General features: G+C 46.9%; 1 protein-coding gene across 1 annotated transcript; it reads right to left on the bottom strand.

Annotated features, from left to right (window-relative positions):
- Positions 1-2,608: 2,608 nt before the first annotated feature.
- Positions 2,609-16,041, bottom strand: cmpk (cytidylate kinase). The gene is made up of 6 exons (XM_042335690.1): positions 15,886-16,041; positions 9,905-10,051; positions 5,885-6,037; positions 5,254-5,330; positions 5,068-5,164; positions 2,609-4,499 (listed from the first exon to the last, which is right to left on the bottom strand). Exons 1-6 carry the CDS (start codon positions 16,006-16,008, stop codon positions 4,458-4,460), a joined length of 639 nt encoding a protein of 212 aa, XP_042191624.1. The 5' UTR covers positions 16,009-16,041; the 3' UTR covers positions 2,609-4,457.
- Positions 16,042-16,902: the final 861 nt, after the last annotated feature.

Consider the following 16,902-nt stretch of genomic DNA (forward strand, 5'->3'; position numbering starts at 1 on the left):
ACAGTCACAATGTAACAGCACATAATGACAAAACTGGCAATTAAACCACTAATTAAGCGGCAGATGTGACTCAAATAACATTTCCCCCATTTTCCCATTTGTTTGTTGTAAAATACGAACTACAAGACTTGCGTTCCATACTTCTTTTGCTCTTTCAGTAACAGATACTCACAAGTCAGTAAAAATATAGGGGCACAAAATGTGGTGCTTCATATCAGATTCGAAGTGCTAATTACCACATTAAATGTGACAAAATTTCACATTTTTTACCCCATTAATATAATGACAGGAAGTCATCTAAATCATACTGGAACACTACCTGAGTATATTAATTGTAGTAATGTTCCCTTACAAATAGAAAATCACACTCTAAACACCTTTATTACAGTTTGCTACAATTACTGGCAATAGAAATTTATCACTTAATCTATTATCGTCAGATTAGGCCAAAATTTGCAAAGGCACCTTTTTTTTAGTGGAACTTCTTAATGCAGTAAATCTATACATGTACGTTGTTGTGTTAATTGTAATTAGCTGCAGAAATTCACTGTACTAAGTACAATTCCTAAAGATATTAACTGGTTTTAATGGTCTGTTGCCGACAAAAGCAAGAAAAGGGGAAAGCAAAGGATTCAAAGTTCCCTGTACATGTTAGAGACAATGAAAGAGCTCACTACCCTCAGCTCCAAGTTCATTACATTCTGCTTGTCTTAAAATATGTCGAGTGGAATTTTAAAAGCTCTGCACAAAAGGTTTTGTGTTTAAGCCTCTCCTTTAGCTTCTAATTTGGTCCTTTGTTTGGAAAAGTCCACCAGTACAGTTCATCAGGTGAGTTTCCATCTACCTTTATGGCTCAGTTGGTAGGCCTCTCGCCTAAGCTAGGAGTTTATGGGTTCAAGCTTCACATCAGGACACTGAACACATTGTCTAGGCTGATGCTCGAATACTAGCGCTGCTGGAGGGGGAAGGAAAATGTGCTGTATTGTATTGTTTGAGGTGCTGTCCTTAAAATGAGATGCTAAACCAAGTCTACCTGTTCAAGTGGATGTTAAAGATCCGATGGTACTACTCAAAAAGAGGAATTTCTCTCTCCCTGTGTCCTGGCCAGCAATACCCCAGATTAAAATAATTAATCATTCACTTTGTGACTGTTTGTGAGACATTGCTGCGCACAAATTGGCTGCTCAGCTCACGTATAAGTGCACGGTTTATGCTTTACAGAAAAGTTGTGAAGTGCTTTCCCAAATGTTAAGGCATTATACCCAATGCAAGTATTATTTTGTATTATAAAGTGGCTTAAGACACACACTGATAAACATGTGGTTGAAGAGTAAATAGTAATTAATAGCAATAGTTAAGTACTCTAATCTCTTGTATCGGCAACTTTCTCTATAATATCATAAAGACTTGTTAGTCCTGCTTTGGAATTACCTACAATAATAAAGACCCCAATAATGTATTCTCAGGCTGCGTTACTTCTGGTTTAAAGGGCATCTGCAAATCCTCCAAAACGAATGTCAGTACCAAGGGTGATGATTTCCAATGCTTTCTCTGGATATATTATTATATTATTAATATATTTGTATATTATTGTATGTACAGTGAAGCACTACTGAGAGCGAGCGAGCAAGCACTTTGCTGAGAGAACCATTCGAATGCGAGCCCAGACATCCATCTAGTGGTGAGCCTCAGAATCACTGAAGGCATCAGTTCTTTTTGCTCATAAAATGTTTCAGCTCATGGGGCAAAATGACTTAAAACAATGTTGTCTGCGCTGAAAATTAAGAACTAGGTTAGTAACATTCACTTGTCATACTATAATAACTGTTAATGACTTTGCCTAGGACCTACTTACAACATCGAAAACACTGACAGTCGTTTTAGTGGCTAGCCAGATTCTGTGTATAAATGTTTTGATTGAAGGAGTTTAAAGCTCCTTCTGTTGATAGGACATCATGACAGCAAACAGCATGCGCCTCATGTTCCACAATGGATCTCAAGAGTCGTTTCTCAATATCTTTTGTAATCCACAAAAAAATTGCATCCAGAGAAGCTACTCATTGAGCTTGTGCCCGTTTGTGAGTCCATGTGTGCGCCCAATGACTGCCAAGTTTGCCTAAAAAANGCAGTCACGACATTCAACATTAATTACTGTAACATGTTTTTTTCATGTGATGAGGTGCTCTAAAATTCCAACTTGTTTAGTTGTATTCCTGGTCAAATGCAGCTTGTGAAAAGATAGTACGAACCCACGAACTGGTGCGTGGCCTTTGCTTTACAAATCGTTGCTATTTTGATGCTCTTATGAAAGGCTTTCTTGCCTATTGAAGGACAATGCACACAAATAGCATTACTGCTCTCTTCTTGCCCATTTCTTTGTGAAGTTTCACGTTTGAAGTTAACATAGAAAACCTCAGTACAATTGCAGGTCACATTCAAACAGGTAAAAGACAACTTGGGCTTGGTGGGCAGCTGAAAGTCTCTTAATTTTCACGCAAAGTAGTTCAACGAAGGTTCTAGTGTATCCAACATAAGCTGATATAACTAGGAAATAAGACATTTTTGCAAAGATGCATCATTAACATTTGAGGAACAGATGAGATTAGACTTTTTTTTTAAACAGAATTTTTATTTCTGTAGCTATTACATAAAATCAAACACCCTCTCCTCAAGTTGAACTACATTTGTCGAAAGTTCTGGGTTCTAAGGTTTCTGTTTGTACAGCTCACCAATGGACCCCAAAATGCAAGAGAGATGATAATAAATAATTCCGCTCAAATGTAATTCACCTGCTCAGCAACATGGATTTACGTAAAAAATAAAATGCCCTAAAATGCTTGCATACCTGAAAAAATCTTACCAGTGGAATAAATATTATTACAGCCCCCAATCCCCTACCCTCACCAAATGCCAGGCAGAATTCTAACTGAATCTACAGCCAACGTGTAAAATATAAACTACAAGGAAAGTTTGCCTGAGCTCTAGCATTTCATTACAATGTGGCGCACCGCGAAACTTCCAAGTTAGTGATTGCTGTATTGTTACCACAATCATAATGAATTTGTATTATCGGTAGAGTAGGACCAGACCTGATCTTGGCTATTAAATGAAATAGCAGGAAAAGATATGATCTTGGCAACGAAGCAGGAAGTTGAGAAACAAATTTGCTAAAAGAAATCATTTGTGATCAAGTTAAAGGAGTGAGGTACTCTGGTTCAACCTCTCCTTTAATAACTGAATTCATCAGAACTTCAATAGAAGGAAGCCCAACTCAGCCAGTTTAAGAAAGTGAGGTTTGGAATTGCTATAACTTTTGTTAAGCTATAATTTTTTTTATAACTATAACAATTGGTCATGAATAAATGACAGCAAAACTCACATGCACAGTACCCTGCTTGACAAGATATTGAAGACAACTACTGTTTACTGGACAGGATACATATATAACAAAACTGCCTTTGCCTATTCCATACTCCTATACGTTTAATAATGCATTTCAGCTCAACCAGAATAACAACAAAAGCACCCACTGATCTGAAACACAGTCTTGCAGTGACTGGATTCCACACAGGAACATTTTACTTCTGAATGCATCTGTCCCTCGGGACACACTGTGCTTATTTACACACACGTATGTGTATATATAAGCACACTCACACACACACTTTATGAGTTTTTAAAACCACAGCATATGGCTGGAAATATATCTTCATGGTTTGAATTCATTTAGTTTTTAAACAGTAAGAGCCACCTTCAATCAGATAAAGATTTGTCAATAATTACCAGGTAGACTGGAACATAAATATTCAGAGGCAATTTTTCTCAATTTTTTAAAAAAAACCAAACATATGCAGATCCTTTTTGCACATCTTCCTGGGACTCCACAGCCCATTCTGTGCCTCGTTCAAATCTGGGTCAACTGGGACTGCAACTGAGTTGGAACCTTAATAAATTTAAATCGGCCACAGGGGTTAGTCAAAAGTGCCCGCTCAGGCACTTTTTCCCCTTCCAAGCAATCTGTGGATCATTAAGCGTGGAGTGACGTCAGTGGCAAACCTCAAAGGTTTAGATTCACCCTTAAACAAAAGCAACCTTCTCACAAGAACAATTCTACTCCACAATGGACCATTCAGGAACCCTAGTTAGAAGCATGTTTATAAGTGTGGATTTTTTTTCCTCTCTCCTCCTTTAAAAAAATATCTTTTAAAAAACAAGCGTTTCTTCTTCACCACGCTCGACAAAAGAATGTTTGCATACAAAATAAATTTACAAAAGAAGATACATTAGTCTGCACCATAAAGAAAGAATGATACATATATCCATCCCGAAGATATTCGATGAAGAAATAGCATTTTTTAAAAAAAATATGAAGTAAACAAAAAGGTAGAATGTAGTAGCAGCTAATCTCAGCAAGATTCAAGCATCTGATCTGTAAAATATTTCCAAGAGTTCCCAATTCAATCTTCATGGCTGAAGATTTTCTGGACGTCAGCAAAAACCTAAAAGGATAAAGGCTTCAAATTAAACCAAGAACAATACTAAATCAATCCATTCTCTGGGCATGAATTTACTCACCCAAAATATACAGTCAACTCACTTCAGAGTATTTTCTGTGAATCGCTTTAAGATATCTAAATGACATGACAAGTCACTATATCAATTGCAAGGATATTATTTGCCTACTTTGCTGCATGCTAGGATCGACTAGGGCGGAAACTGTGTCAATCCCCTCCAGCCACCCCCCACACCGAGTGTTTTAATAGTTTCAATCTACAAAATGCAACCCAGGGTGGTTTGCAATGAAATGATTCAACAATGATGAAGTATGAAGGATTCGAGTCAAGCAGCAAGCAACAAAGGAGCAGATGCAGATTTCATTGCTTGATGGGCAAATGCAGTAAAAGCCAGTTAAAATGCTCTTCATTGTATGCGGGTTTGTTTTTGGCACAATTGGGTCCTTGACATTTACTACATTACAAAAAAAATCCCAAATCCATCTCCACCCACCCCCAATTTGGTATTACAGCAGGGCTCCACTGCCCTCATTTCAAACCGTGTATCACATACCTCCTCAATAGTGCTGGATGCATCCACTTTTCTTACTTTGCCCAGTTTGTGATAATGTTCTATAATAGGTCGAGTGGACTCCCAGTATGTCTGAAATCTGAAAAGGCACACCGGGACAGTGAGGTCATAAACTACAGGGAGGGAGGAGACAAAATCATTACAATCACAAACGATTCCCTTGGATACCTTTTTTTCAAGCTCTCCAAGTTGTCATCAGATCGGTTACTGTTCAGCCCTCTCTCCATGCAACGCTGGATACAAATCTTTGGGAAGAAAAGAATATAGATCGTCAATTTCCGAGATTGTTGAGAAGGGGTGAGATCGGGTTAACAAAACAAAAATATAATTCACTTAAACAGCATGAAAGAGGGAGGCAAACACTCACATCTGCTGAAATGAGCATTTTGTGAAATCAAGTCTCTCACACGCAATTTTTTCGGGATTGGACAAGTGAGTGTGTAATTTACTCCAGTGAAGTATGAAAACTTTGAGGATCCCATGTAAATTGAGGTTTATTCTTGCAGGGAGGTGGGTGATGCAATGAATGTTGTGATATTACACTCACGCACGCACCTTATCTAGGACAAATAGCACAAATCTCTAGTACTCCTTGCTTACCAGAGAATCCGCACCCCTTCCCCCCTCACAGAAAGCTGTTTTAATCTTTACTGTATCTTAAATGTTTTAATTTCACAACACTCATCTGAAGGAGGAAGCAAACGGAATAAAATGGATCCAGGGCTCCCAGATGGCGCAGAGTTTGTTCAGCGAGCGCCGAAATATTACTATTCCAGAGGAAATGAACTGATTCAGATACCTCATCGCTGCATTCAAAGAAAAGCACGAAAGCCACGTCAGCCTTCCCCTCCATGTTTTTTTCCCAGCCATCCAGGTTGTCCTGATTCCTTGGAAATCCATCAATCAGAAATTTGTTTTTAGAAGCATCTGAAACCATCGTCTCATCCATTGCCTACAAAAAAAAGTCATCAGTGTAATTAACTAACTAACTAACCGTTCTCCCATTGTCATTGTGAAACAGGAGGTTTTTAATTTAACTATCATGTGTCATCTAAATACAATGTGTATATTAATCCTTTTCATTGGGTATTAATTACATAAATGAGGACTGCACAGTAGGATCAGATGTTGTCCTTCGGATGATGCATTCAAACAAGATACTAATAATAATTACATTTGATATAATGCCTTATCACATCATTGAGATGTCTGAAAGCGCTTCACATGATATATATAAAGTGGATTGGCTGTGCATTTGGTGGGCGAAATGCGCCAGCCAGTTGTGCAGAGCAAAGTCCCACAGACAGTCATGGAGTGAGTGGCCAATTTTATTTTGGGGATTGTTGGCCAGGACACTGGGAGAAACTCCTTTCTCTTTCCGAATAGTACCATGGGATCTTTAACATCTACCTGTATAAGAAGATGGGACCTAGGTTTAAAGTCTCACCCAAAGGACAAAGTCTGCCTGTGGAGGTGAAAGTTAAAGATGCCATGGCAATTTTGGAAAAGAGAAGGGAGTTTTACCTGGTGTCCAGACAAAATTGATCATTCATTGTTTGTGTAGCATTGCTGTGCACAAACTGGCTGCTGCAATCACCTCCAAACACAGTCACTAAACTTGACCAAAAGTCTGTGAAACCCTTTTGAGACATTCAAAGTCATGTGAAATGCAAGGATAATGACCGTTACCATTTAACAAGCAAAGAGGTGACACTAACTTTCAGTCACAGAGAAACCACCCTTGAAACTTAATCAGGTCAACAACACCTAAATCACCAATTAAAATTGATCCTGGCCCATCGGCAACATTGAGGTATAAATAATACTCCTTGCATTTAATATAGTGCTTTTCGAGACATCTCAAAGCGCTTCACAGAATATACTGTAAAGTGAATTGACTGTATATCTGTGGGCAACAACAACAACAACAACAACAACAAGATTCCATTTATAGAGCGCCTTTCACGTCAGGAGGACGTCCCAAGGCGCTGCACAGTTGGGTCATGACCCGAGCAGGGGGGAAATGGTCAGGGTGAGGGGAGGGAAGGGAGGGAGAGAGGAGGGGGGAAATGGTCAGGGTGAGGGGAGGGAAGGGAGGGAGCGAGGAGGGGGGAAATGGTCAGGGTGAGGGAAGGGAGGGAGCGAGGAGGAGGAAGAGAGTCGAGAGGGGAGCTGAAGGCTCGGTCAAAGAGAAAGGTTTTGAGACCGGCCTTGAAGGAGGAAAGGGAGGAAGCGGCGAAGGCACTGGGGGATGGAGTTCCATAGCCTGGGGGCTGAGAGGCTGAAGGCCCGACCACCGATAGTAGGGCGGTTGGGGCGGGGGACGTGGAGCAGACCGGAGCCAGAGGAACGGAGGGTACGGGCAGGTAGGTAGGGGGATAGTAGGTTGGAGAGGTAGGAGGGAGCAAGGCCGTGAATGGCCTTGTAGGTGAGGATGAGGATCTTGAAATCAATCCTCTGGGGGATGGGGAGCCAGTGGAGGCGAGCGAGGGCGAGGGTGGGAGTGATGTGATCGCGAAGCCTGGTGCGGGACAGTACACGAGCTGCAGAGTTCTGAATGACCTGCAGCTTGTGGAGGGAGGGCCGGGAAGGCCGGCGAGGAGAGAGTTCCCATAGTCCAGCCTTGAGGTGACAAAGGCGTGAACCAGGGTTTCAGCGGCGTGAGGGGTGAGGTAGTGCCGTAATCTGGCGATATTCCGGAGGTGATGGAAGGCGGTGCCAGTTGTGGTGCGGATGTGAGGGAGAAAGGACAGCTCAGGGCAAAACGCGGCAGCCAATTGCGCACAGCAGTGTGCCACAAACAGTCGTGGATTCAAGTGACCAATTTTATTTTGTTTCCTTGAGGGATTATTATCAGGCGTGTGGATTAAGGAAACTTGTCCAAGGTTTCACCCTGCCGGGAATTGAACCCAGGTCTCTTGCTTGAGAGGCGAGTGCTCTAACCACTGAGCTACAGCACTCCTCATAAAAGATTACTTCTGGGCACCTTGCAGTGCAACAAAAGGTTGGGCTGGAGCCAAGTTAATCCAGATTCCTGAAGAGGGAGCAGGCAGAAAATCAATAACAGCTAGATTCACAGAGCTATTGTGTCAAACTATTGTGAAGCAGGATATTTGTTCTTCGTCTCCAAATATCTGGGTAAAAGCTATACAGCTTGTATGATGCGTTTCAACCTTTCTTGGTATTATCTGCATGTTGTGCTACAAGATATATAGTAATCCTTGAATTTGATAGAGCACATTATAAGGCGTCGTCAGACTGTTGCCTCAAACACTTCACAGGTCATACCTTGAAGCACTCCGGGACAGTGCCCGCGTGAAGGACGCTATATAAATGCAAGTCGTTGTTGATGTTGAAGTTGGAAGCAACCATTTTTTGAAAAATAATTAAACAATGAAAGACGGAAATTGCTTCAGGATACAATGGTAAAACAAAAGGTTTTAAGATTGCAATGCATGGCTGAGCGGTGACAGAATAACCCCACACCCCCTAAATAAATACAGTACCATCGTTTGCCAAAGTAAATTCCAACATGTTATTTAATCATTGCAACAGCAAGAGGCATTTTGCCAGTTCTACACGTCAATAAAAAAGCCATTATAAGTGGGAATAAAAGGGACCTTGTGGATTGTGACACCAATGCTAGTCAGATTTGCCCAGTTGCTATACAAGGCATTGACTTTATTAAGAAGCTGAAATCTCTCTGTGATTGATTTTAAACAGTGAAATCATCATTGCGGTTACTCCTATTGCATCGTTCTATCCTCTTTCAAAACCACCTAAGTTCATAATAAACTAATCTGTGCATTTGATAAACTGCCTCTCACGTTGGGAAGTTGTCTCAAAGCACTTCACGGGTTTATGTAACACAACATCCAATATGCTCACAACAACGTCCGACAAACAGCCATGACGTGAACGACCAATTTTATCTGGGGCTATGCTGACTGAGTTCAATAACAAGAAATCTGTACAGCACCTTTCATGTTGGGAGGACGTAACAAGGCACTGGACAGTCAAGGATTTGGACCCCAGCTGGGGGTTGGGATCAGGAGGGGTGGAGGGCAGGGAGGGTAGGGGGTAGGAGTGTGACCAAAGGCGGGATCTAAGAAGAGGGTCTTGAGCTGAGCCTTGAAGGAGGCAAAGAAGGGGGAGAGGCAAAGGGACTGTGGGATGAAGTTCCAAAGGACAGAGAGGCTGAAGACCCGACTGCCAATAATGAGAGAGGCTGGGCGGGGGACATGGAGTAGGCTCCTGATGTGTCCTGGTGTGAGGTTTGAAACCACCACCTTTTGTCCCATAGGCAAAACACAGTGCTCACAGAATAGCAAAAATGAACAGGAATCCTGGCTAATTCTGCTCTTCCCAGACCAGTGTGCACCAGGTCAATTTTAGCAGCATGGCTAAAAATCAAATGCTTGATCATGAATCAAGCATTTAACATTCTGGTCTGGGATTCTAACCGCTACATTTGGGCACTAGGTGTGTTATTAAAATCTCTTTCAATTCCATTTCCATATAAACCTGTCCGCTCAGCGGATTCCGTCCGGTCTGCTCCATTTCCCCCGCCTGGCCTGCTACACCAACTTTGAAACTCCACCCCAGTCCCTTTGCCTCGCACCCTCCCTTGTCTCCTCCTCAATCACCTTCCTACCCCTACCATCCCTGCCGTCCACCCCTCAATACAAACCCCCAGCTCAGGTCCAAATCCTAACCGTTCAGCGCCTTGAGATGTCCTCCCGACGTGAAAGATGTTATACAAATGTAATCTGTTGTATTTGTTGTTGCTGGAACACTTAGTGGTCAAAAGTTGCCTTACCTTTCTAATAAGTGAAATAGTTATTTCCACTGGTACGATTTTCCCTTCTTGGATGTAATTCTCAATGAGCTCCCCATACTGGGAGCCAGCTCGCTTTCGCTCAGCACGAAGCAGTTCCCCAGCAGACAAGTGGACATAGCTATACTTCTGCACAAAAATAAAGACAAAGTTAAAATACAGAATGGCAAGGATACAATTGTAAAATGTTGGAAAGTATGACAAGGTCTCAGCCTCGCTCAGTTGTTAGCTGTCTTGCCTGAGTCAGAAAGTTTTTGATTCAAGCCACATGGCAGGACTGAGTTCACAGTCTAGACTGACACTCCAATGAAGTGTCCTTCCAATAAACATCAAATCAAAGTCCGTCTGCTACTTTAAAGATTCTAAAGATTCTGTGACAGCATTCAAAGAGAAAAAAAAAGTTTCTCCGGTGTCCTAGCCAACAATTCGCCAGATTAAAAAAATTGGTCATTCACTTCATAGGCGTTTGTGGGATATTGTCAGGTTTACCAACAAATGGACATCACTGGACTTCACAGAAAACTCTGAATCCTTTAGAAACACGAAAATAATGATAAGACAGCCAAACTCGCAGTTGAATCCAAATCCAAATTCCTGTGGTTCAGTTAAAACTGAAGTTGCCACATGTACATATTCCCAGCAACAGAAAAAAAACAAGACTACACAGTGTGCATCACTGTTGGGGATTTTTTAAATATTTATGATAAAATCTAAGAGGTCGAATTAGTGAAATTACAGGCGATGGCAAGCTTTCTGCTGGGAATACTGCTTGAAACCAGAGGCCGTATTCCATCAAAATAAATATTCTTTAATTGCACATATTAATTACAGAACCATTGTAATAAAAAAAACTAGTTTGCGTAAACCTGGTCAGTTTAAGAAGCTAGTTTAACTCTTAGAAGCTCCAAATCTACTACAGGCAAGGAATCTCCTTTAATGACTGGAGAGTATTTTGCATGAAGTTCTAATGAAAGGATATAAAATCTTATACACACACACACACTAAGATTCCATTACATAGAACCACAGAAAGTAACAGCACAGAAACAGGCTATTCAATCCTTCCACGTCTACACTGATGTTTATCTTCACTTGCCACCTGGCCTAATCCCACCCTCCACACCCTCTAATATTGCTCTTCTCCAAACATCCAACTGCTTTTTAAAACATAATTTAATGGACTTCGCCTTTTAGCAATGATGCTTTACAGTAGAGAATTCCACTCTCCAAAAGCTCTTTGGAAGATATTTCTGTTTTCTAACCTCCACATTAATTCCTTTTCCTGTGAGCTTAAATTTATGCCCTTTCACAACTGACTCAGCAACCAATGAAATCAATGATTCCCGTCCATACACTCACTTGACATTCCCAGAGAATACAGTAGAATGAAAAAGGACTCCAAACATGAAACTTAATTACAAAATAACTTAAAACACTCCAAAAGGGTACAAATTTCCCTTTGTTTGAGTGATACAAACTACAGAGAACTGAATGCAGATATTTTTACAAACTTGGAAATTAAGCCTTTTAAACTTCTAAGCGCTCACTTTTAGATTATGAAGTTAGTTACTATTTTAACTGAAACGTAATGATAAATTTGGAAAAATTATCCAAAATCTTTGCAACGATTTATGCAAACCACACAGAGGTAGCAATGCACACAAAAATCCTCTCTTTACAAAATGTCTGTCTCGCATGACTCCATTTGGCTTCATCGCTTTTGTTTGATTAAACATTGCATTGTTCATTTTTGGTAAACTCCTTAATAAAAAAAGATTCAAAACTGACCCCTTCAAAGGCAAATTAAGCAATCTCAGATTTCTTGATGCAAAATACATTTAAATATAATATAGTAATCCTTGCAATTGATATAGAGCTTTTCACGTCTTCTCGACTTCTCAAAGCGCTTCACAGAACACACTGTAAAGTGAATTGATTGTATTTGTGGGCGAACGCGGCAGCCAATTGCGCACAGCAATGTCCCACAAACAGTCGTAGATTGAAGTGACCAATTTATTATTGTTTTGTTTTGGAGGGATTATTATTAGGCTCTGTGTGGAGTAAGGAAACTTGCCCAAGGTTTCGCCCTCTGCCTGGAATTGAACTCAGGTCTCTCGCTTGCAAAGCGAGTGCTCTGACCACTGAGCTACAGGACTCCACCAACACCAAATCAATCACCAACAGGCCCTCTCTCTACACCCCTATCAATATTCACACAAATATCACCAAAACAATATCAGTATTAGTTGAAAACAAAGGCACTGCTCCCAAAACATTTAGATCACTGATGTTAACCTGGATCTATTGCAGTTTCCCATTAATATCAGCAGACAGATATAAGAGCATAAGAATTTGCTGACGAAATAAGACCAAGGTCCATCTAGTTCGACTTCCATCACCCTGGCAGTCGGGTGACATGTCGTGTCCCAAACTATACACTGACATTTTTTTCTATTAAAAATCTACCTAATTTGATTTTGAAACAATATTTTCTGCTTCCACCGTCTCCCTAGGGAGCCTGTTCCATAAATTTACTACACTGAAGTAGTGTTTCCGCAGATTTGTTCTGAATTTACCCCCTTCAGTCGCAGGCCATGTCCTCTGCTTCTACTGTTCATACGTTTGGACCTTTACAAGGTCATCCCTCCCTTTCCTGCTTCACCAGAGGATCTATCTCTCTTTCCTTCACCAGAGGATCTGTGTTTTTCTCTCCTTCACCAGGGGAGTCTCTCTCTCCTTCACCAGGGGAGTCTCTCTCTCTCCTTCGCTAGAGTCTCTCTCCTTCACAGGGGAGTCTCTCTCTCCTTCGATAGCAGAGTCTCTCTCTCCTGCGCTAGGGGAGTCTCTCTCTCCTTCGATAGGGGAGTCTCTCTCCTTCGCTAGGGGCATCTCTCTCTCCTTCACTAGGGAAGTCTCTCTCTCCTTCGCTAAGGGAATCTCTCTCTCTCTCCTTCGATAGGGGAGTCTCTCTCTCTCCTTCGCTAGGGGAGTCTCTCTCTCTCCTTCACTAGGGGAGTCTCTCTCTCTCTCCTTCACTAGGGGAGTCTCTCTCTCTCCTTCACTAGGGGAGTCTCTCTCTCTCCTTCACTAGGGGAGTCTCTCTCTCTCCTTCACTAGGGGAGTCTCTCTCTCTCTCTCCTTCACTCGGGGAGTCTCTCTCTCTCTCTCCTTCACTAGGGGAGTCTCTCTCTCTCTCTCTCCTTCACTAGGGGAGTCTCTCTCTCTCTCTCCTTCACTAGGGGAGTCTCTCTCTCTCTCTCCTTCACTAGGGGAGTCTCTCTCTCTCTCTCCTTCACTAGGGAGTCTCTCCTCTCTCTTCCTTCACTAGGGGAGTCTCTCTCTCTCTTCCTTCACTAGGGAGTCTCTCTCTCTCTCTCCTTCACTAGGGGAGTCTCTCTCTCTCTCCTTCACTAGGGGAGTCTCTCTCTCTCTCTCCTTCACTAGGGGAGTCTCTCTCTCTCTCTCCTTCACGGGAGTCTCTCTCTCTCTCTCCTTCACTAGGGAGTCTCTCTCTCTCTCCTTCACTAGGGGAGTCTCTCTCTCTCTCTCCTTCACTAGGGAGTCTCTCTCTCTCTCTCCTTCACTCGGGGAGTCTCTCTCTCTCTCCTTCACTAGGGAGTCTCTCTCTCTCTCTCCTTCACTAGGGGAGTCTCTCTCTCTCTCTCCTTCACTAGGGGAGTCTCTCTCTCTCTCCTTCACTAGGGGAGTCTCTCTCTCTCTCTCCTTCACTCGGGGAGTCTCTCTCTCTCTCTCCTTCACTAGGGGAGTCTCTCTCTCTCTCCTTCACTAGGGGAGTCTCTCTCTCTCTCTCCTTCACTCGGGGAGTCTCTCTCTCTCTCCTTCACTAGGGGAGTCTCTCTCTCTCTCTCCTTCACTCGGGGAGTCTCTCTCTCTCTCCTTCACTAGGGGAGTCTCTCTCTCTCTCTCCTTCACTAGGGGAGTCTCTCTCCCTCTCTCCTTCACGAGGGGAGTCTCTCTCTCTCTCCTTCACTAGGGGAGTCTCTCTCTCTCTCTCCTTCACTAGGGGAGTCTCTCTCTCTCTCCTTCACTAGGGGAGTCTCTCTCTCTCTCTCTCTCCTTCACTGGGGGAGTCTCTCTCTCTCCTTCACCAAGGGGCCTCCCTTGTGTGTGAAGGAGTCTGTGAGGGTATGGGATTTTGTGTATGTGAGTGGCTGTCACCCATCTGCACTATGTTGCTGTGGGAGTGTGTGTGTGTGAGGGGCTGTGTGTGTGTGTGAGAGTGTGTGTGAAGGGCTGTGGCTATGTGTGGGTGTGTATGAGGGGCTGTGTGTGGGTGTGTGTGAGAGGCTGTGAGTGGCTGCGTGTGGGTGTGTGTGAGGGGCTGTGTGTGGGTGTGTGTGGGGGGCTGTGGCTGTGTGTGGGCATGTGTGAGGGGCTGTATGTGGGTGTGGGTGAGGGGCTGTGTGTGGGTGTGGGTGAGGGGCTGCGTGTGGGTGTGGGTGAGGGGCTGCGTGTGAGGGACTGTGTGTGGGTGTGTGTGAGGGGCTGTGTGTGGGTGTGTGTGAGAGGCTGTGTGTGGGTGTGTGTGAGGGGCTGTGTGTGGCTGTGTGTGAGGAGCTGTGTGTGGCTGTGTGTGAGGGGCTGTGTGTGTGTGTGAGGGCCTGTGTGAGGGTGTGTGTGGCTGTGTGAGGGTGTGTGTGGGTGTGTGTGTGGGTGTCTGTGAGGGGCTGTGTGTGGGTGTGTGTAGGGGGCTGTGGCTGTGTGTGGGCGTGTGTGAGGGGCTGTATGTGGGTGTGGGTGAGGGGCTGTGTGTGGGTGTGGGTGAGGGGCTGCGTGTGGCTGTGTGTGAGGGGCTGTGTGTGTGTGTGAGGGCCTGTGTGAGGGTGTGTGTGTGGCTGTGTGAGAGGCTGTGTGAGGGTGTGTGTGTGGCTGTGTGAGGGTGGGTGTGAGGGGCTGTGTGAGGATGTGTGTGAGGGGCTGTGTGTGGGTGTGTGTGAGGGGTTGTGAGGGTGTGTGTGAGGGGCTGTGTGAGGATGTGTGTGAGGGGCTGTGTGTGTGAGGGTGTGTGTGAGGGGGTGTGTGAGGGGCTGTGTGTGAGGGGCTGTGTGTGAGGGGCTGTGTGTGAGGGGCTGTGTGTGGGTGTGTGTGAGGGGCTGTGTGTGGGTGTGTGTGAGGAGCTGTGTGAGGGTGTGTGTGAGGGTGTGTGTGAGGGGCTGTGTGAGGGGCTGTGGCTGTGTGTGAGGGTGTGTGAGGGTGTGTGTGAGGGTGTGTGTGAGGGGCTGTGGCTGTGTGAGGGTGTGTGTGAGGGTGTGTGTGAGGGGCTGTGTGAGGGTGTGTGTGAGGGTGTGTGAGGGTGTGTGAGGCTGTGTGAGGGGCTGTGGCTGTGTGTGAGGGTGTGTGAGGAGCTGTGTGAGGGTGTGTGTGAGGGGCTGTGTGAGGGGCTGTGGCTGTGTGTGAGGGTGTGTGAGGAGCTGTGTGAGGGTGTGTGTGAGGGTGTGTGTGAGGGGCTGTGTGAGGGTGTGTGTGAGGGGCTGTGTGAGGGTGTGTGAGGGTGTGTGTGAGGGGCTGTGGCTGTGTGTGAGGGTGTGTGAGGAGGTGTGTGAGGGTGTGTGTGAGGGTGTGTGTGAGGGGCTGTGTGAGGGTGTGTGTGAGGGGCTGTGTGAGGGTGTGTGAGGGTGTGTGTGAGGGGCTGTGGCTGTGTGTGAGGGGCTGTGTGAGGGTGTGTGTGAGGGTGTGTGTGAGGGGCTGTGGCTGTGTGTGAGGGTGTGTGTGAGGGGCTGTGGCTGTGTGTGAGGGTGTGTGAGGAGCTGTGTGAGGGTGTGTGTGAGGGTGTGTGAGGGTGTGTGTGAGGGGCTGTGGCTGTGTGTGAGGGTGTGTGAGGAGCTGTGTGAGGGTGTGTGTGAGGGGCTGTGGCTGTGTGTGAGGGTGTGTGAGGAGCTGTGTGAGGGTGTGTGTGAGGGTGTGTGTGAGGGTGTGTGTGAGGGGCTGTGGCTGGCACCCACCTGCACTATGTTGCTGCACTGGGTGCCTTTCCCGGAGCCGGGCCCTCCCAGCACAAACACCACCCTGGGGTTCGCCATCCTCAGCAGTGTCCGGACTGAGCTTCCCACACACACCGCAAGCATGCGATCCCGGCCCGGCCCTGCCCCCCCGCCCGCCCGCCCGGCACTGCCCCCCGGCCCTGCCCCCCCGGCCCGGCCCCGCCCGCCCGCCCGGCACTGCCCCCCCGGCCCGGCACTGCCCCCCGGCCCGCCCGCCCGCCCGGCACTGCCCCCCGGCCCCGCCCGCCCGGCACTGCCCCCCCGCCCCGCCCGCCCGGCACTGCCCCCCCGGCCCGGCACTGCCCCCCGGCCCCGCCGCCCGGCACTGCCCCCCGCCCCGCCCGCCCGGCACTGCCCCCCCGGCCCGGCACTGCCCCCCCGGCCCGGCACTGCCCGCCCCCCGGCCCGGCCCGGCCCGGCACTGCCCCCCGGCCCCGCCCGCCCGCCCGGCACTGCCCCCCGCCCCGCCCGCCCGGCACTGCCCCCCCGCCCCGCCCGCCCGGCACTGCCCCCCCGGCCCGGCACTGCCCCCCGGCCCCGCCGCCCGGCACTGCCCCCCCGCCCCGCCCGCCCGGCACTGCCCCCCGGCCCGGCACTGCCCCCCGGCCCGGCACTGCCCGCCCCCCCGGCCCGGCCCGGCCCGGCACTGCCCCCCCGGCCCCGCCCGCCCGCCCGGCACTGCCCCCCCGCCCCGCCCGCCCGGCACTGCCCCCCCGGCCCGGCACTGCCCCCGGCCCGGCACTGCCCGCCCCCCCGGCCCGGCCCGGCACTGCCCCCCGGCCCCGCCCGCCCGCCCGGCACTGCCCCCCGGCCCGGCCCCGCCCGGCACTGCCCCCCGGCCCCGCCCGCCCGGCACTGCCCCCCCGGCACTGCCTCACTGCGGCCCCGCGGCCCAACACAGGAGAGGGGGGAGAGGACAGACAAACAGGGAGAGAGAGAGAGAACTCGACAACCGCCCCTTCCCCTCTCCTCTCTCTC

The sequence above is a fragment of the Callorhinchus milii genome, unplaced genomic scaffold, assembly GCF_018977255.1.
Source record: "Callorhinchus milii isolate IMCB2004 unplaced genomic scaffold, IMCB_Cmil_1.0 Scaffold5, whole genome shotgun sequence".
In the NCBI taxonomy this organism is placed as follows: Eukaryota; Metazoa; Chordata; class Chondrichthyes; order Chimaeriformes; family Callorhinchidae; genus Callorhinchus; species Callorhinchus milii.

Bases quoted from the DNA above. Each gene is read 5' to 3' on its own strand.
- cmpk (XM_042335690.1), bottom strand. From the start codon at position 16,008: ATGCTTGCGGTGTGTGTGGGAAGCTCAGTCCGGACACTGCTGAGGATG. The intron at 6,038-9,904 runs GTAAGGCAACTT...TTTTTTTTGTAG, and splicing joins CTATTTCACTTATTAGAAAG to GCAATGGATGAGACGATGGT. The intron at 5,165-5,253 runs GTATCCAAGGGA...GTGCCTTTTCAG, and splicing joins TTGGAGAGCTTGAAAAAAAG to ATTTCAGACATACTGGGAGT.